General features: G+C 36.0%; 1 protein-coding gene across 1 annotated transcript in view; it reads right to left on the reverse strand.

Moving 5' to 3' along the window:
* Positions 1 to 9619: 9619 nt before the first annotated feature.
* LOC149807007 (elongator complex protein 3) overlaps positions 9620 to 22181 on the reverse strand; it is a 71277-nt gene continuing 58715 nt past the window's right edge. Inside the window, exons 14-17 of the mRNA XM_089960581.1 lie at positions 20504 to 20660; positions 15812 to 16039; positions 13913 to 13994; positions 9620 to 10100 (exon numbers count right to left, since the gene is read on the reverse strand). Of these exons, the coding sequence (XP_089816707.1) occupies positions 10027 to 10100; positions 13913 to 13994; positions 15812 to 16039; positions 20504 to 20660 (541 nt within the window). The 3' untranslated portion in view covers positions 9620 to 10026. The remainder of the gene's footprint in view (positions 10101 to 13912; positions 13995 to 15811; positions 16040 to 20503; positions 20661 to 22181) is intronic.

The raw sequence follows: 22181 nt of genomic DNA on the forward strand, positions 1-22181 counted from the left end.
AACCCTACCAGAGCCTATATTGAGGAATATTAAACATGAAATGGGCATATAATGTTCATGGTACTCCTGTTATCTAACAGATGACTGTCATAACCAGCCAAGTTATGTAATTTGGATATTTGTCATTTAAATTGCATTCATTCCTTTCTGGACTTCTATATCTGTTAAACTGTAATGATCTCTTTGTTTTCACCTATTTCTACCTCACAGATTTTTGTTTGCTTAAAGAAAATGTTGTCCTCCAGCTGTGAACACAATTGATTATGGTATGAATTCTTCATATGAAAAAATACTTGAATACAATCTGTACCTCTGCAAACTATTGGTTTATAATCTCTAGTAGATTGATTTATGGTACAAACAAAACTCAAATGGAAACTATTTATCCAGGATTATTCATTCTGTATAAGTTGCCTCTGACAAAAGAACATACGATACATGTGTATCAGTTTCGTTGTGCACAGCCACAGTGAAACTTTAAAATCCCGAAGTATAAATATATAGAACTTTTAATTTGTGTCAATTTTTTAATTTTTTCAACTGGACAATTTGTATTTTTTTCATTCAGTTATCCAGAAAATTTGTAATAGTGTTTGTACTCTGATCATTTTTCTGGTGTTTTTGGAATACTGAGGTATATTTTACAATAGTATTTTATGTATATTTATCTGTGATGATGCAAATTTCAATGTAATGGTAGTCAGCAAGCATTTTTCTCCTTAATTTGATTCCTCTACAGATTTAATATTGTTTCTTTCATGCTACTTTATAATATTTTCAATAATTCATATACAATTACAGATTTATGAAATTCATTTTTAAAAATCTTTAAATGGTGATTTTTTTCACTTTGCAACACTAAAATGTCAAATAAACATGCAATAGCATTATTTATTATAAATATTGTTCTTTGGGGAAACAAAATATGCTCAGCTTGCTCACCTGTATTTGTTGGTCATTTATATATCTCATCAATAAGTCTGATAGTTTTCACTATGCCAAATTGTTGAATTTTGAAAACTCTTCTTCAAACATTGGTCAATGTCATAGAAAAATCCATACAAATCTTTATTATTTCCACCATGGAAACTATGCTTGTTTCTTTGAATTAAATTTGTCTTTTAAATATTATTCTACTCAGAAACATTGTCTATACATTCTCCTAAATCTTTTTACGCTGGAAGACATTAGAGCAAGCTGCAACTTTTTTCTCCACTTGTGTTAATGCATCAGGTATCAAAGTTGTCAATTTTGATTCATTTATGTGTTGTCTTTCAAATTTAACCCTGGATCATTATCATAATTTTAGATAAAATGCCCACCTTGCTGCAATTCAGTCCATGGGACGTAATTACATCAGAAATGCATGCACCACTTACCAGTCACTTAAGGGTGCCTTTCTTACAGAAAATAATTATCTACACTTCATGATCTGACTTTGTGCACTGTAAACTCATTTTTTAATTACTTTGTCATAAGTGTCTTTGTAAATGAATCCCACATGAGACAAGCTCTTTCTTTTGTATGTGATTCTCTTGAGATAAGCTTCTCTTTGTATGTGATTCTCTTGAGATAAGCTCATCTTTGTGTGGGAATCCCACATGAGACCAGCTCATCTTTGAAATCTTTGCGACTTCTATGTTGCTTCATGTGTTCACATGGTAATTTTGTCTCAATTGCATGAGCCTATCTTTTATTTATTGAAATACCTGCCATTGTTTCATGTGGTTCTCATGAATGAACCCATACAAGACCATTCCCTCACTGTAGTTTTTCTTTCTGTGTTCACAAGGTATCTTTGCCTTGTACAAATATTTCCAAATCATGGAGATTACCATATATATATATATATTTGCCTTGTACAAAAATTTTAAAATATTTCCTAATCATGGAGATTACCATATATATATATATATATATATATATATATATATATATATATATATATATATATATATATATATATATATATATATTTGCCTTGTACAAATATTTTAAAATATTTCATAATCATGGAGTTTGTCATATATATCAATGCCTTGTACAAATACTTCCAAATCATGGAGATTACCATATACATCTTTGCCTTGTACAAATATTTTAAAATATTTCATAATCATGGAGTTTGTCATATATATCAATGCCTTGTACAAATACTTCCAAATTATGGAGATTACCATATATATATTTGCCTTGTACAAATATTTTAAAATATTTCCAAATCATGGAGATTACCATATACATCTTTGCCTTGTACAAATATTTCCAAATCATGGAGATTATCATATACATCTTTGCCTTGTACAAATATTTCCAAATCATGGAGATTACCATATACATCTTTGCCTTGTACAAATATTTTAAAATATTTCCAAATCATGGAGATTACCATATATATATTTGCCTTGTACAAATATTTTAAAATATTTCCAAATCATGGAGATTACCATATACATCTTTGCCTTGTACAAATATTTTAAAATATTTCCAAATCATGGAGATTACCATATACATCTTTGCCTTGTACAAATATTTCCAAATCATGGAGATTACCATATACATCTTTGCCTTGTACAAATATTTTAAAATATTTCCAAATCATGGAGATTACCATATACATCTTTGCCTTGTACAAATATTTTAAAATATTTCCTAATCATGGAGCTTACCGTATATATATTTGCTTACAAGTTAAACTGTGAACTGCACAGACAAGTTTCTGCCAGTGCATAAAGCACCAGCAGATCTGGGTCTGCAGTTTGTTAGGAGTAATCAGTAGAACAAACAACACAGACCATAATCTACAGGTGCATTATGCTATGGAAGATAAGGATCCTTGCTTTCTGCAGTTTGAAACAATTTATAAGCAAGCATATACATTATAATATTTTGATTGTAGTATTTGATCTACTGTAAAGAAACAACTTTTCACAAACAATGAGGTGGTACTGAGTTAATTCCTATATACCTTTCGTAATGCCATTAATTTTTTCATAGCTATGTACATGTACTTTATTTAAATACATAATTTTGTCAAATATTTTAAACCATGTTTGATACTCTAAAAAAAACCAATTTTTATACTATATTTTAGTGGGTGTTTTACTTTTCAAATATTCTCTATTGATGTTTTCTATATTTTAAAAATGAAAAAAATATATCTTGGGTTAGCTGTGCAAGAGGGGTACTACTACCAAACTAAGAAACTCTTAATGAAATAAGTGTACCTTCCAAAACACTAAGAGCCTTTTCTCCCTTTACCATTTTAAATGACGTGCAACTATTTATATGTAAAAAAATGCAATGCTGATCTGCTAGAAATTTTTTACTTTTGCTTTTCTTGTCATATCCCTACAGGATTGGTTTTGGTTGCAGTAGTGAGCTATTTTTTTATATATAACTTTTACTTTAGTGTTGTCATCTCCCTATACAACTGGGTTAGTGTAAAACATTATACTGTACTAGCTCTCAAGAAACAAATGATCACCAAACACGGAAATATTGCATACACATTATGAATTTACTGAATTTTCTGCAATGTAATTGGGTATTCACTTATACAGCAATATCTTCGGGAGTCTAATTTCAGGTTCCAGCCTTCTTTCCATTTTAAATCAATTTTGATTAAAATCAGATCCCCACTGTCCTATGAGAAGATCTGACAGCAACCACTTAGGTTTCATGTTCTGCTGACCCTTGAACTAGTCAATGGAAATGCAGCTTTGAAAGTAAATTAAATTGTTTTCCACACTGATTGATGCTCTTAAGCCACACTGCTTAGTCTCCCAAACAAATAGATTAAAGACTTCATAGGATTGGCTGATAAAATTAGCAATTATGATAATAATGAAGATAACCTGAATAATACCCCTAATTCAGCAAGATAATTTTCAAACTGGCTGCTGTGTTGGCCAACTTGGAGGTTAGGTCAGCACCATTTGCATTTGCATTTAGGACAAACTAAGAAGCCTTTAAGTAAAAAAAAAGAAAAACCCCATTTTGAAATAAGCAACTATTCAGGTGGAGTAGCAGTAACAATATTTTCATTAGGGACTATCTAGACATCATAAGAAATCATCATCATCATCATCATCATCAGTCTCATGACCTAGTGTGGTCGTTGAGGCACTGTGCTGCTGAACATCTGACCAGTTCCCTCCACTTGTCATGATCATGTGCCAATGCCTGTGTCTCCGCAAAACTTTTCCTGGTCCATTCTGTGATGTTGTCAGTCCACTTTTTTCTGTCTACCTCTCCTTCTGCCACCCTGGACGCTGCCCTGCAGGACTGTTGTGGATAGACTGTTGGCTCGAGTGACATGGCCATACCATTTCAGCTTTCTCTTTTTGACGGTGGTGAGGAGGTCCTCATATTGGCCTACTTCGTGCCTGATGGTGTTACGCACTTCTTCATTTGTGATGTGGTCCATGTAAGAGATGCCAAGGATGGTGTAGCATCTCATTTCAAGTGACTGGATTCTTCGTTGTAATTCTGCTGTCAGGGTCCATGCCTCACATGAGTACAAAAAGACTGAGATGACTAGAGCTCGCAATAGTCTGATTTTAGTTTTCAGACAGATATTCTTGTCTCTCCAGATGGGTCTTAGCTTTGACATAGCTGCCATTGTTTGTGCTGCTCTTGACAAAATTTCTGCTCTTGATCCCTCTTCAGTGATTATGGAACCAAGATATTTGAACTGGCTCACTGTTTCCAGTTCATGTCCTCTGACTTTAATCTTGGCTGAGATTTGTTTGCCACTATTTGTCATCAGTTTTGTCTTCTCAGCGCTTATCTCCATGTCAAATCTGGAAGATGTTTCATCCAGGTTCTTCACTAAGGTGGCTAGCTCGTCTTCACTGCCTGCCAGCCCATCAATGTTGTCTACAAAGTGGAGGTTGGTGATGTTACGCCCTCCAATGCTGTCCCACAGTGGTTTTCCAGGGCTTCGCTCATGATGCGCTCTAAGTAGATGTTGAAAAGTGTGGGTGACAGGAGACAGCCTTGACGCACTCCCACTGTTGTCTGGAACCAGTCCCCCACAGCACCTTGGGCAATTACTGCACTGGTAGCCTTGGCATACAGCTGCTTGATGGTACTGGTTAACTTTTGACCCATGTTATACTTCTTTATTGTGGCCCACAATGCCTCATGCCACACTCTGTCAAAGGCCTTTTTGAAATCTATGAACACATGATAGATGTCTTGTTGGTGTTGCGAGTACTTTTCGCACAGAACCCTGAGATTGAATATTTCTTCTGTTGTGCTTCTTCCACTCCCGAACCTGGCCCATTCTTCAGCAATTATTTCTTCTGCTTGTGGTTTCAGTCTGTTCAAGATGATCTTCAGCATTACCTTACTAGCATGGCTGATCAAACTGATAGTTCTGTAATTTTGGCACAGCTAGAGATTGCCTTTTTTGGGAAGTGTTATAATCAGTGACTGGGTCCATTGTGTTGGCCATTCACCTGTCTGCCAGATCTTGTTGCAGATTTTTGTTAGTAGCTCTTTCACTGATTCTCCCCCATTCTTGATAAGTTCAGCTGGGATGTTGTCTACACCAGCTGCCTTCCCATTCTTCAGTGCTCTTATTGCTGACTCCACCTCTTCTTTGAGAATGGGGAAGTCATCATCATTTGAGGAGTTTGGAACTTCAAGTACCTCTGGGTCCCCTGTGGACTGATGGTTGTAGAGTTCTTTGCAATACTCAGTCCATCTTTCTGCTATGTCACTCGCTTCTGTGAGGCATTTTCCATTTTTGTCTTGAATGGTACTGACTCTTGGTTGTTTCTGTCTGGTGAGGTCTTTCACAATTTGGAATGCCTTTTTGCTGTTATTCTTTATCAGACTGTTCTCCAGTTCTGTGCACTTTTGTCCAATCCAATTTTCTTTTGCTTTGCTCAAGTTTTTTCTGATATTCTTGTTTATTTCTCGGTACTTCAATGCCCCTGTTGTGTGTCTGGTGTTTTTTAGTCCTCTTCGGGCATCACACAACTTCAGAATCTCTTCTGTAACCCAGGGTTTTTTCTTCGGGCAATGGAGGCCAATGATGTCTTTGGCAGCTGCTGTCATGACTGTGTTGAAGGTGTCTGTCATCTCATTGACATCACCATCCATCACAAGGAGTGGAGCAAATTTTCCTCCAATTGTGGCTTGGAATTACTTGCAGATGTTAGGGTCCTTCAGTTGTTCAAGGTTGAATTTGAGCCTGATGTTCTTTGGCTTGTTAATTTTCTTCAGCCTCACTCGGAAGTTCATAATCATGAGGTCGTGATCACTCCCAACATCAGCACCTGGGAATATCCTTGTTTTTGCTCTATTGATGCCAGATCGGTAACGGTTTTGAACCAGTATGTAGTCGATCTGGTTGTGATGGGTTCCATTTGGCGAGTGCCATGTCCAGCATCGTGAAGCTTTATGTTGTCCCAGGGTGTTCTGCTGAAAACCCTCTGATGATGTGACTTTCTATTCAGGAGTTGCAATAACAAGATTGGTAGTCATACTGGAATTCAGGTGTAGTATTAAAAACAGATCGTTAAAGATGGCCACAGTTATGGCAATAATGGATTGCCAAGAGGATCCTTTTCATTTAGGATCAGCTAGTTATCATAAGTCTTATAGTGAAAACCCTATGTGAATGTGATTTTCTGTTCCGAAGAAAAGCAACATGATTTTCAAAATGACCACTTAGGGCAGCTAAATTGGACATCATATCAGCACTATTTTCATTTAGGACAAAGAAGACTTCATAAGAAATCTTTAGGTGGTTACCACATGTTGCATGACAATCCATTCTGGAGCACAAGATTTTCAAGATGGTCACTATAGCAGCCATACTAGATGACCGAGAATTTTTATTAGATTAACCGAGCATATTCAATTAGGACCAAATAGACCTTAGGATGAATGTGTAAATTAAGTTTCTTTGCAATACTCCATCTAGTTTGAAAGAAGTAGTGATAACAAACTTCAGTTAACAAAAAATTTATGGATGTTGGACAGACCATACCATCAAATTCACTAAGTTAACATCAGAATATCGTTACTTTATGAGTGATAAGGTAGAATTTACACTTCGATCAATACCCAAACACAATTTGTAATGACACTCAGTATGAGCCACAATGGCTCTGTAGTCAGCATGGTTTCACAGGACAGATTTTCCCAAAGCTGATTTCCCTCCACCCACCCAAAAAAATGTTGACTGGGTCAACTTTCCACCTGGAACTTCTAGTCTTGAGTAATTTATCCACTTGGAATTAAGTACTACAGAGTATGTTTTCTCCCTTCTCTGAAATTGTTAAACTTGCTGTCATACAAAAATGGTGACAAAAAGTAATGCATATATGTTTGTGTATGCGGCTGAATTGTTGCAGTGTTTGGGACAAATATCTCATGAAATATACAGCCCATATTTTGCCACTTAGGCACAATTATATCTCAGTAAAATGTTAATATGGGATTTTTTTTGGGAGGGAAGTCTACACTATGGTCATTATTTTGTGGGGAAAATCAGTGAGTATATTAAGATAGAGAAGAAAAATGGCTCTGAGGCTGGGAAAAAATGGATTTCTGACACAGAACTTGTGACCAGAAGAGTATTCTTGCTATCTTGGCATGGTATAATCTTCCAAGTGCTGATGGGCAATTAAATACCAATCAATCAAACAACCATTGTAATGACATGTATGCCTATCTCAGCAGAACAAGATACTAATTGATAGCGCATGCCCATATGAAGAAGTCTGAAAAATATGAATACTTTTTTCTTCCATATATTATATACCAGAAGTGGTAAAACTTTGTCAAATACAAATGCAGAATTTAGACAGGGAAAAAGTACAAAGCTGGCAAGCATTCTTAGATGTTAATTATTACATGATCTTTTTAAACTTGTAGCAATGTCTAAAATCTGATTTTAAAGTATGTAGTATGTCTGTATGAGTGTTTAACAGCATCTTATTATAATTATAGCCATACAGTGTCAATTAAAACTAAGTACTAAAATTACGTATTTAAAAATAAAACTGTACAAAGAATTAGGAATAAAGTCCTTTCCAAACAAATGTAAAACAATAGAAATATAAGTGGCAAGGATGTTACAATTTTATATAAGGTATATAAAATACAAGATAATGTTAAAACATCGAAAATCCTTATAAGATTTAGTCAAAATGTGTTATATAAACTGCATTCCCTCTAAAAGTCCAAGAATTTCTCAGGTGTTATGTTGTCATAAGACTTCTTCATAGATTTCATATCAAAATACTATGTCCCTGAGGAAGGAAGATGACACAATCAACAACATTGTAGAATGTGGACACTGGTAGGGTATGTTCACACTTCAGGAGGTATGCACGTGTCAGATATGTGTATCCAATATTAAACTGCCACAATACCACCTCATCTCAATGACCTGTTCTACACCAGGGTTGACACTCCCCAATGGTGGGTTTCATGTTCTGAAATTTGTGGATTTTTCATTCCACATATCCAGTTTTATAGCATGAATCCAGCGCATTGTATAATAGAGTGCACTAACTGTACTAAAATGCCTCCATTCATTGTATTATATACAACACCTTGGCCTAGTCAATGGAATGTCTGGACCAAAGAACAGGAGGGTGGGGGTTCTCACTGTGGAGAATCATGATGTTCGATGAGCAATGCATATAGTTTAGATTGATTTAGTCAACTTAGGGATAATACTGGGTACAAGCTTCAGCAGGTTAAAGTTTTCTTTAACTAAAATCTGAAAGTAGTTTTTATTTTCTGTCTTTTTCAGTCATCTTAAGGTATGTAAACAAGGTAAACTTCCTGCCAATGAGCTTCTAAAAGGTTCAACAATACTACTATTCAACCATAAACAATGGCAAGGTTAAAGTTCATGTAGCAGAATCTGTTTTCAGATTAAGATATGTACTGTTTTTACAAAGCTTTCTGATTTCAAAAGTAGATTATATTTACTTATCTGGACATCCAAGTGCTTGTTATATGGAGAAAAACTGCACAAAAAGAGTAGTTTTATATCAAGATCACGTTTTATGATGTAACTGATTTATCGACAATATAATGTATGCATATATAAATGCACACAGTAGACTCATTTCATTCAACCCCAAAACTCATCATTGGTTTTAGCTAGACAGCCTACATGACTTGGCTGATAGTGGTTACATTCCATCTGATGATGAAATATGCAAAACAGAATTTATTTTGAAGTTTGTGTTTTGCTATTTGATGAATGAATCAAATCATGGTCATTAATTTTGGAGAAAAAAAAACAAATGTAAAAAATGGGAAATATATATCTTAATTTGACAAATCACTGCATTCGTGATCCATCTCATGCATTGACTGAAAGTTCTCTCTCACTTTTACTGACATAACCTCACACTATGTATGACTGATTGATGGCATCATACTTTTGTCCTTTTGAATAAATGAAATAGTATTTGAGGTCACTTAGCCTAGGCTGCTTTTCTATGGGTGTTCAGTTAATTCCAATTAAAACTGGATGTGGGATAAATAATGACACAATGCAAACCAAAATCTAAATCAAGATGTCATATGTGTAAAACAAATTATCATATCATACTTGAAAGAAAAGACAACACAAATGTGGCTTCTACATATTTTATGTTCAAGTTCAATAACACTGAGTGGTAAGGAGTTCAAATTACTTATGATCTGAATGCAGAGTTAATGGCGACAATTCTGCATAAGTGTATAAATTATTGCTAAGCATTTGTATGTTCTTACAAGAAGCCAGTGGCCAGCAAAATCTATTATAAATGTTCTGCCAGATACTCCACTTTTCAGGAAAAAGTCAAAGTCTGACTCCTCAAAGCTTGGACTCCTTTGTTCACAATTATTTTCTGACGGCTATTCTTTATCACAGATCATGATTTTAACTCATCTTCATAGAAACAAATGTAGGTCATGTTAATAAATGTTGGTCACAGATCATAATTTTAACTCTTCTTCAAGAAATAAATGTAGGTCATGTAAACAAATGTAGGTCACGTATCACAAGGACTTGACCATGTACTGTCCTTCCAATTCATATCCAATCTTTCGATAATAATTCCTTGTTCCAACACCTGAAAAGCAAATATAAACACATGCTGAAGTATTATAATAAACAAGTCACAAAACTGGTGGATGATAACTTCAATTAAGATCTCACGTTACATTATAAAAAAAATCAGAATTCAAATTATAAGTACTTATAATAATAATAATAATGAGGACTTTGTATAGCGCCTAATCTTTAGAAGCTCTAAGTGCTTTACAACATTAGACAACACCTATAACATAAAAAAACATATAAAATGATACTATTACAGAAAACAAACACCATGAAATTAGAAAACATAAAAACATGCTGTAAATATTTAAAGTAGGGAACATTATTAGGTCTTTAAGTTTGTTCTTGCAGTCAAAATAAGTGAGTTTTTAAGAGCACTCTTGAATGGGATTACTGTGTCTTTGTGTCCAAGTTCAGTGGGCAAATCATTCCACATTGCTGGGCCCTGGTATGCAAAAGAATGTTGTCCATATGACTTTTCTTTTGTACTGGGAATAATGAGTATATGATTGTCAGAAGAGGAGCATAAGTATCTTGCTGGTGTGTACACTGTACACATGGGTGAGGTCGGATAGGTATGTTGGACTAGAGTCCGACAGTGAAACGTAGCACGGAGAACAAATTTTGTGTTTGATTCTGGATCGAATGGATAGCCAGTGTAGGGTACAGAGCAGTGGGGAGGTGTGCTCTGATCATGGTACTCTAAGTATGATCCGAGCAGCTGTGTTTGGAATTTTTTGAAGTTTCTGAAGTAGATATTGAGATGAACCAGACAGAATTGACTTACAATAGTCCAGTCTTGAAAGTACTAATGAACATACAAGTGTTTTAGTGGCATCAACTGACAGATATTTGCGAATGGAGCTGATGCGTCTCAGCTCAAGATATGCAGCCTTTCATATGTTCATGACATGTTGGTGCAACGTGAGAGTACTGTCCAGAGTGACACTTAAGTTTCGTACTGACTGTGTAAATTTAATGTTGGTGTTACTGATATTTATTGTTTGAGGTAAAGGATGTCATTGAGAAAGTCTTTGTGTTGTGATCAGAATGGCCTCAGTTTTATCATCATTCATCTGTAGCTTGCTAAATGTCATCCATGATTTCACATCAGAAATGCACCTCTCTACACCTTGGATTGTAGTATCAACTTCAGTTGGGTGGCTAGATTTGTAAATTTGGGTGTTGTCATCGTACAATTAGTGAGACACTGGATGATGATCTATGACACTTGAGAGCGGCTGAGTGTATAGAATGAAGAGAAAAGGTCCAAGAACAGACCCCTGTGGAATACCACAACAAAGATTAACCGGGCTGGAGCGTAATCCATTTGCAGACACAATTTGTGTCCTGTTGACCAAGTAGGACTTGAACCACAGTAAGGCTGTATCATGAATGCTGAAGACGGTGAAGTAATATATCATGGTCTATTGTGTCAAATGCTGCAGACAAATCAAGGAGGGTGAGCACTGTAATCTTTCCGCTATCCAAAGCAGAGAGAATGTCATTAACTACTTTTAGAAGAGTACTTTCAGTACTGTGGCAAGGGCAATATGCAGATCGTACATTGCTAAAAAGATTGTTTGAACTCAGATGAGATACAAGTTGGGATAGAACAACGTTTTCTAAGATTTTTGAAATGAATGGGTGATTACAAACTGGGCGGCAGTTCTTTAAATCATTATGGTCAAGTGTTGGTTTCTTCAGCAGATGCTTTACAATGGTGGTTTTGAAAAATGATGGGAATCCCCTGAATGAGAGAGAGGTATTAATAACATCAGTTAGTGAAGGCAATACTGGATCAAAGCAATCAAGCAGCAGTGATGTTGGAATTGGATCAAGTTCACATGACTTTGGTGCACTCTTCATCATGATTGTATGTACTAAATCCATAGAGACAGGTTCAAATGCTGCTAATGGTTGCCTCTGAAATTCTGTATCCCAACTGTATGGTGACGACGAGTCAATTGAAATTGGGTTGTCAAGCTTATTTCTAATGGTTTGTACTTTGTCACAGAAGAAATTTGCGAACAGGTCTGGAAGGTCAACTAGAGAGAAGGTAGTTGGAAGTGGGATACATTTGTTCCTTGACATTAGCTTGTTAGTAATCTCAAAGAGCTCTTTGCAGAATTCAAATTAAGGTCCTTGTTTTGTAGTTCTGAGTTTTTACTCATAATTACATGTGATTTAAATGCTTTATACTATTTTTTTCTACTTAAATGAAAACTAGAAATCTGCCTTTGTAAAACATTTATCTCCATGCATCTGTATTTGACCTCCACCCTGAAACTTGAGTCTCTGTTAGGCCCTAAGAGTAAGGACTGTACCAAGGGCACATTTCAGTTAAGTATGTGCCTTAGTCTTTCCATATCCAATAAGTACATACATAGTTCTTGTGTGGGGATTATTATTGTTTTCAAGTTATGACCCAGGTGCCAAGTTCCTGAAGAGTAATGATACTCCAGAGATACTGTCAGCTACATGTATACATGGATTTTATTGGGTTTTTGTAATGCCCTGTAAGCATATATATGGTTATATGGTAGGAATTTCAATAATGTATGTTTTGAACCGTGCATCAATTCCATGTATAACATGTTGACATGTGGGTCACATGCCAGTTCTCTGACATATGAGATATACAAATAGAGATTTATTTGAAATTTATGCAAAGTCACCTCTACCCAGCCATACCCTGAAGAACATGTTCAAATGTGTCTAAAATCTCTATCTATAGGACTATTATATCTAGTTTTTAAGGTGAAGAGTTCAATGACATTACACAAGTAATTATGTACATACATCAATATGAATATCTGTATATATGAACAGACGGACATGCAGGTAGTTCCTAAGTACTTTCCATTAAGACAATAGGATTCTATTGAAAATGGTAACTTGTCTGGACCTGTAAACACTGTACCTGAATTTAATAAAAACAAACTTTCACACTGGCTCTTAATGCTGATGATGCATTCACTGGCAGTAAGAGTAACGCTGATCCAAGCTACAGTACTGTAAACAGAAGTGAATTTTATAGGGAAAGGAGTGTAAAGGAGGTTGACTGCTCCTCCTCATTGTGTTATTTGCTTGAGTACATATATGAGGGCAACATATCTCAAACCCTCCCAGGCAGAATAACCTCTCGATCCTTCCACCAAGATGCTCCACACAGCCTGCCATAGTTGTCACCTTCAGGCAATAATTATCTCTTATCCAGCCACTTCATATTTTTTTCCATTGTGGTGTTTTCCTTCTGTTTTATGTGTCCTTTTAAGAGGCTGAGAAGAATTGTTTTCATGCATTTGTCTTTGAGCACTGAGTTACAATCAGCATTTTGATGCCGAGCTCACATTTATTTCTGTGCAACATATCTCAAACCCTCCCAGGCATAATAACCTCTCGATCCTTCCACCAACATGCTCCACACTCACAGAAATAAATGTAGGCACATTTGGTATTCTTGTATAATCCTCAAGTACATAATCAAGATGAGGATAAAGAGGAAAGCTCAACTCCAGTTTTGTGACCCTACATTTAACAATCAGAGCTCTGCATCAAAATGCTGATTGTAACTCAATGCTCAAAGACAAATGCATGAAAACAATTCTTCTCAACTTCTTAAAAAGACAGCCTTGGGATGTGTTAATTTGGCAGAATTGGAGATACAGCTAATGATTTCACATAAAACAGAAGGAAAACACCACAATGAAAAAAAAAATTAAATGGCTGGATCAGAGATAATTGTTGCCTGAAGGTGACAGTTATGGCAGGCTGTGCTGTATAACCAAAGAAGACATGGAGTGATCTATCATAGAAGCCTACCTGAAATCACAGCTATCTTGTGAGATCCATGCTCCTCCAAGGCAATTCTCTCAGCCTCTTCCATCAGCAACATACCAAAGCCCTACAATAGTAAACAATCATAAAGTTTTTCTGTTTTTAACCACAGCCTAAACCACTGGATTATAAAAACATGTTATGCAACTTAAATTAGAATTCTGTGGTAGAATGGTCTTTTGGGTAGATGAACCTTGGGTACCTGGTACCTCTTTCGTTAAAGATCTCAATCTGAATGCATGCATACTCAGGCATTTTCTTTGTACCAACAAAAAATAATGTCATGCTTACACAAGATTTCTCAATGATACAACTTTTAACATAATTTTCATTAAATTCCCCCATTACATTGTCAGCACTCTGAGATGTGAAAATGTGTACTTTTGGTAGAGAAGTATCATAACAGCAGAGCCTGGAGACATGAACAACAGTTCCACAGAACAATGTCTCACCTGTACCCCATGTTATAATGTAATCCCAATATTTACAACATTAAAATTAACAAAGAATCTTCATACTACTGCCGCTGTGATAAAAAGTGACACATATTTCTCATTCCTAAGCATGTGTGATACAGTTCCATGTGAGAAAGTCGTGCTGAATACACCTATACCCAAAGGAGTGCACTCAGTTTAGAGAATGTCATTACAACCCTCATGACGTCATGAATGTGCTAGGTTTCTAATTGGTTTATTCTTGAAAACTTTGCCAGCCTATAAATAGTAATCCTTGTTAATAATAAACTATTTTAAACCCAAACTTTTATGCTCTTATAATGACATAAAATGTTATAAAAGTATTCTCTGTATTTCTAAGGTTATGTCGATATTAATGATACACTATCCTATTTATCCAAAACTATATTCTATAAAAAAAGTAAAGAAGACCCGGTCCTGCAAGTTGAGCATATGAACAAATCCTTCTTGTAAAATATGTGATCTTGAGCCTAAGGCTAAGTGAGCACACTGCAGGAATAATTCTCTTAGCTTCATAATAATTCATTCCAAGCATGCAAATTTATCAAAAGGTTTGGGACTTATAAGAAAATGAAAGAAAAAAATTAATCAAAACCTTTATGAAATTTTCCAATGATTGTGACTCTGGATTCAAGATCAAAGGGGTAAGTGTGCACATCACCAAATGAACTGTCTGAGTTTCATATATCAATGGCAAAGGTTTAATACAATATCTATAGTGGTTCCAAATATATACTCTGGAAAGGATACAAGTTACATAATTATATCTGGCCTCGACTTTAACACTGGAATCTATGGTATGCAGCACACTGTCAAGTTATGATATAGACAGTGGACCACCTCTTGAAAGGCCCCTTTGAAGACCACCTTTTTACTGCAGAATATATGGCCTCATAAGATCATAACTGCAGTTAAGCAAACCTTGCGGCAGGGAGCATGGCTAGTCATGATATATTTGATGAGCCAAAATACTATGAAAATCTCTACAACCATTACAAAGAAAAGTAAATGCCAACATATGGACAGACAGAAAAACACATAAAATAATACACCTGACATAAGACATGTGTATAAAGAGGTTTCACAAAATGTGCTTGCTGAAGACCAGTATTACTCCAAAAGAGGTGAGAAATGAGACACTAAACAAACTTCTTCTAACGTATTCCCTGTCTATTTAATTTTGGCCATCTAACCTAAACTGTACAAGATTTAATAATTTATCAAAATAACACTGGCAAACCAAAGAAACCACTGATTTTTGGATGGGCAGCCACAAACCCCTGCACATGGCACAAACAGGAACTCAATTCAAATGAATTACAAAATTTGGCTCTCAAGATATCATATAGGTTAATCATATGAGAAGATGATTTATCAAGTCAGCCATACTTGTCAGATAACAACTTACTTGATGCTGGAATTTAGTTGGATCCCTAGCATGGACTGGGACAACACTGCCATACACATGGAGCTCTCTAACAATGGAGCAGCCATTTTTGAGTTCCGGTCGGAATGTATCTTCGGAGCACTTCCTCAGCCGGAGGAGACCAACTAGAATATCCTGCTCTGGATCCTCATATGACAGAAAGGTCTCCCAGCCCCCATTAGCTACATAGTCCCTCCTTATCAGCTCAACCTTAAAAAATATTCAAGTGTTGATTAGGGACAGAAAGCAATTTTTGAAGTAAAATATATTGCTTAATAATACTTTCATGATCATAATATGCAAGCAAAACATCATAAATCCAGCCCTCATGAGCTAAATAAAACATTTACCACATCTCCTGTCATCTTCAAGGCCAACAAACTATGTCACGGGAATTAATGCACTGAGGAAATTTGAGCCACCATGTTTGACTGAACTGTCAATTAGAGATAAGTTTATTTACTTCATGCATATTTTGAAGAGTTTTCATACAAAATGCATACAAAAATGCATAGTGCAACAAAGTCATCAGGTTCTCAGAGTATTATTGCTTTTAAATATTTGTCATTGGCTTGGAAAGGTTTGATAAATAAGACTATAAAGCAAAACATGCCTTCAATCAAAGCAAAAATCCATCATGGTGTCTTAAAATTCCCATAATGTATCACTTCTGATGATGCAGGTTGTAGCGGGTGAACTTGCTAAGATGGAAGTCAGACTCAAGTGGTCTTCCCAAGAATAGAGGGATTTGCATCCAATCCTATTAATCATCTGTTACTACTGGAGTGGATGAGCACAGTATATATCAAGGTATGTAATTGCAGGAAGGGAAGGGTGTCTCTATATTATGATCAGTTAAATATTATCAAAGAAACAGTTGTTGTTGTTGTTGTGGGGTTTAACGCCATTTTTCAACACACGATAGGCTATACATGGCAGCCAGTATTAATGGTGGAGGAAGAACCCGGAAAACCCCGGAAAGAACTACCGACCCACGAGAAGCTACTGGCAAGCTTTCTCACATGCCCACATTGGCTGAATCTTAGACTCGAACCGCCGCAGACAGAGGTGAGATGGCAGTGATCTGTAACAAAGAGCGCTTTAGACCACTCGGCAAAGAAACAGCTTAAGTTCAAAAAATGTTACGCTATTAAAATAGGTAACGAGTACAAAGTACAGAGAGTTACATCCCCTTACCCCAATCCCATCAATCCCCACTTACTACTGGAGTGGATGTTGCACACTCCTCCTGGGATGGAAATGTGAGGAGAGGCCTTGGTGGGTGTGCTTGTTATATAATTTAAGTATTATTAAAGAAAGATTTTATTTTTACTTCAAAAGTTGGTTTCTTCTTAAAAAATGTTACCTGGTCATAACAGGTAATAGGGAAAAGTGGAGAGATTAATCCCCTTAAAACAGAGCTGACCTTGTGTTTGGTCTCCTAATGCATGCAGAGTGGCTTTGAGTTTAGTGCAATATACAGGCTAGGGTTAGCACCTGGTACTATGCATGAACATAGTTTAAATAAAAAAGATTTGTTCCTGCAAATGCAGCATAAGAGTAACCCATGTTGTAGCACAGCTGCTGGGATGGTACAAAGTCCCACCTGGTCAAACTCAGCTCTTTGGAATGGTACATTTTGTGCTGATGAATGGTCTGAGATGATACAAAGTCCCATTTGGGATGGTACTTGTTGTGCTGCTGAATGGTCTGGGATGGTACAAAGTTCCACCTGTTCGAACTCAGCTATATGGAATGGTACCTTTGTGCTGCTGAACGGTGTAGGATGGTACAAAGTCCCACCTGTTCAAACTTAGCTCTTTGGGATGGTACCTTTGTGCTGCTGAATGGTCTGGGATTGTACAAAGTCCCACCTGGTCAAACTCAGCTATCTGGGATGGTACTTGTTGTGCTGCTGAACTGCCTGGGATGGTACCTATCATGTTGCTGATTTAAGTCCCATTTGGTCAAACTTAAATCTTTGGGATTGGAGGTCTCTGAGGTAAAATCTTTAGGATGTTATCGAAGACCTCCACACATGTTTAGAAGCAGTTGTACTCAAATGCCATACCAGTGATGACTGCCCTAACCTTACAAGCTAAAACACAAGAAATTCATCTGGTCTTGGGTTACCACCTTGTATTGGATCCAGGACAACAAAGCCTAACTCTAAGTATAATCCCTCCTATGTATGGATCATAAAAACAAGCAAGATCCTACTTGTCAGACTGACTCAGACTGCATATGCCTTTGGGACAAGGCTGAAATCCACAAGAAGGTTGGGGAGGTCTTTGTTTTGGCCTATACCGTCTCTTCCATGATGGCAAAACATGCTGTAGTTTGGTTAAGTACAATACACACATTTTATTCTTACTTTTATTATTTTTGAGAAGAAGAAAGCATTGTACAGTTGAACAAAATAAAGATTTGTTCCAAAACTAATATGAGAAGAGAAATATGGCACTCAAGCTATCAAGTCAAGACATGCCATTCACTCGTTGTGAAAAACTGAATTTACTGATTACACTACTTATTTTACAAAATAAATAATACTTACATACCTCAATAATCATTTATGATTGTTGTGTAGTTTTTGCTCTGTCTCTCCACCAGAAATATGCACAAGAGACAGGTAACATATTCATCTGCTGTCATTAATACTCTCAAACTGTGATAAACACTGCATTATGCAAGAAAGTTCAGAATGTGTTAAACACAGCAGGTACTGATTTGACTGAAGGCCAAGGGGTAAAAAGGACCATGTTGTATGGATCAGCTGATCCCATTGGGATGGTGAGTGCACTAGGAATTTGAACCTGTCAAGGGTAAAGCAGACTTGAATGCAGACTTTTCAACAAGGACACCAGTTTATAAAAGTCCAAAATGGAAGGAAGAGATCTTGGGGGATTTGGTTCTCCTTGTCTTCTATGTACTTGACTATTGCTGAGGTGACAGTAAGAATGAGAACACACTTTCCTAATACAAATAAAGGCTCCTATTGTACGGTATTCGCTATGTCATTAATCTCCAGGGGGTTGATATGCATGAAAGGAGAAAAGGAGTTGGGTATCATGATCAGTTGTGCTGGAGTCTGTGCAGATCATAATTTCTGGTGGTTCATTGTTCAACCAGATATCTGCTGGAGCCATGGAATGCCTTCCCATTTTGTTTCAATGGGGCCTCATATTGTCTGAAATTTTGATCACTGGGATGAATGAAGAGCTAGGATATAGCCATTGCCCTCATTGTATGTTTGATAATATGCATACATATAAAACTTTATATCACTGAATAATCTATAATCACAAATGATCCATATGGATCAGTAATTATTTATTATTATAATGATTTATAATTAAACAACAATGGCTGCTAACAATAACATATAATGATGAGCATTCAGAAGAACAATGAATTTAAATATGGTGTATGTAACACAATTTTTAAAATCTTAAACATGATTCTGCAGCTGCTACAACCGATTCACTATCTCCAAATATAGGTGAGCCAATTAATCTTTTTGTCTGGTTCAGTAAACTTTATGGAATTAAGTTATAATATCAACAGCATGTCTGAGCAATTGTACCAAAATTCACAGCAGTCCATTTTAAAAAAATGCAAGGCAATCTGCTGGACTAGGTATGCTAATGAGCTTGTGTCATACACTGCATTAAGCTACAAGTAAAAATGGGCAGTAACTCTTACAAAACTGGAGGGAACAAAGTGATTTATCAAAATGGGCATCTTCAAGTTCAATTGTAATCCCTCAAATACAGTGGGACTAGTTGTGCTAATGAAATAGTGTCATATGCTATAAAAAGTATAAAAAGGACAATAACTTAACAAAATGTTTGGGCACTAAGTGTTCTATCTACATGAATATAATATTAAAAAAGTTCATGACAATCCATCAAAAACTGTGACTAGTGATGAGTTCTGTTCTTGTTGTTATATGGTTTAATGCCATTTTTCAGCAAAAGATAGGCTATACATGGCGGCCAGTATTAATGGTGGAGGAAGAATCTGGGAAAACCCCAGAAAGGACCACCGACCCACGAGAAGCTACCGGCAAGATTTTTCACATATCCACATTGGCCGAGCCCGAGACTCGAACCCACGCAGACAGAGGTGAGATGGCAGTGATCTGTGATGGAGAGCGCTTTAGACCACTCAGCCACTCGGGGCCCCGATGAGTTCTGTCATACACTGATTTAAGCTACATGACAAATAGGCCAATATGTAACAAAAATTGCAGCACAAAAGTGATTTTGTTTACATATGCATCTTTAGGTGATGACAAAAATATTTACTAAGTTTCATGCCAATCTACCAAAAACTGTTAGACTAGTTGGACTAACAAGATTGGATCATATACTGACGGCATTAAGCTACAAGACAAAAAGGTCAATAAATCCAGCAAAACTTGCTTGAGTAAATCTTCAGGTCATGACCATAATATTTACCAAGTTTCATGGCAATTGATCTAAACCTGAAAAATAACAGGAATAGCTACATTCAATGTGCCAGCAGGGATGGTGGACAAATGGACACAAGAAGAGGTAGGGTTATAAAACATATGATCCAGTGATTAACCAGTGAATCACTCACCCATTCTCTCTCTCTCTCTCACTCTTGATCTCTTTCCCTCTCCTAAAATATTCTTTTGAGTTCTACCTCATATGGTCTAACTTTATGGTGGATTTCCTGGATGCCAACTTCCCGTGTCCTAACATCACGACACTGTGTACCCAAGTCTTTCATCCGTGCAAGAGCCAGCTCCCGCAGATTGCCATGCTCCACACCTGAGGTTACCAGTGGCATGGGTATGTCTCTTGAAGAAACGGGGAAAATTTACAAATTAAATTATAATCCATGATTTACGCAAATGCACAGAGACTTATTAAGAAAGATTTCTCCCACTATTGTAATCCACATGTATACATCATCTAGCCTATGTACATAACATAAATATGTTCTTTATCCACATATAGCCCTTACATCATAAATTCTTAACTTTACAGATATGAAGGTGTTGCTGAAACTTGTATCATGAAAGAAACATAATGTTTTTATTTTGTTATGTGCCCAAAATTATGTGAATTAAATATGGTACACCTGATCAACCATTTGTTCAGTTCATGCCCAGTGCAAAGAAGACCAATCTCTTTCTTGTATTTATTAATGGGAATTATACTACCTTATAGCAAATATTCTGATTATGGCCTATCCTCAAGCTAATGATATCTTTTCACAACTGCTTGAGTAATAAAAACTGTGTTAGGAAAGCAATTCATAAATTTTATACTATGAAAGTTCTTATCATAATTATTCTCCTCCTCATCATCACTGTCAACACTGTCCTTAAACCATCAGCATAATCATCACCATGACAATGATTACTGTTGTCATCATTGTTATTATCATGCTCAACTATGCACTAAAGATTCAAGCCTTCCAGCTTTACTTAATATTATTGGATGATCTTGTCTGAATTTCCAAAATCAATCCATTTAAATCTTTTTACCTCTGACCTCCAGCTGCAGTGAGACAAGATGAAGCTTATAAATCTAGGTTTTCACAAAAAGTATTCTGCAGTCTGTGTGAATTTACATGGTAGTGTATATGTATAAGGAAAGTCAACCTTGCATAAATGTAGGTTTTCTTGTTTTTCATAAGAAATATTGGAGTGTTTCAAGTAAAGTATACTTGTTAATGCTACAAAAGTAAATTATGGTCAAGCAATGGAAAATATAATATTTTTTACAGTATCATTAGTGATAAAGGATCTCTTTCAAAATATTCCATGTCAATACAACTAACAATCACATGTAATAAAATGCCTTTGGGTAAAAAATGAAAAATAACCACTGACTCAATTGTAACAATCCTGTAAAGAAAAAAAAAGGAAAACAAAAAAAGATTATGAGACCTTGAAAAATCTAAGCAATTAACAACATGACAGTACATTTTTGTCCAAATTATGCTTATCTGAGAATAGTTACCCAATCACATTAACATTAAATCATGCAATCCTTGAAGAATTTTTTTTTTGTCTCTCCAGTCTATACGTATCAAGGATGAAACTCTTTCAATCACTCCCTAACCACCAATGAGGTGACTCTCAATCAACTGGTTGTTTACCAGTTTCTAGCAAACAATACATCATGCTCTCATGTGCAGCATGGGAGGATTTATTAGCAACATTCGGTAAGTATTCTCAGAAGAACATAATTTATGAAAAATGTATCTTATTTGTTTAATACATTCCCCCATCATAATATTGTTAGAAGTAGCGAGCCACACTCCAAAACTTAATTTTGTGGCGCCCCTGTCAAAAGATAAAAGGAATTTA

This window comes from Sinohyriopsis cumingii, chromosome 1 (genome assembly GCF_028554795.1).
Source record: "Sinohyriopsis cumingii isolate HCF-2022 chromosome 1, ASM2855479v2, whole genome shotgun sequence".
Classification (NCBI taxonomy): domain Eukaryota; kingdom Metazoa; phylum Mollusca; class Bivalvia; order Unionida; family Unionidae; genus Sinohyriopsis; species Sinohyriopsis cumingii.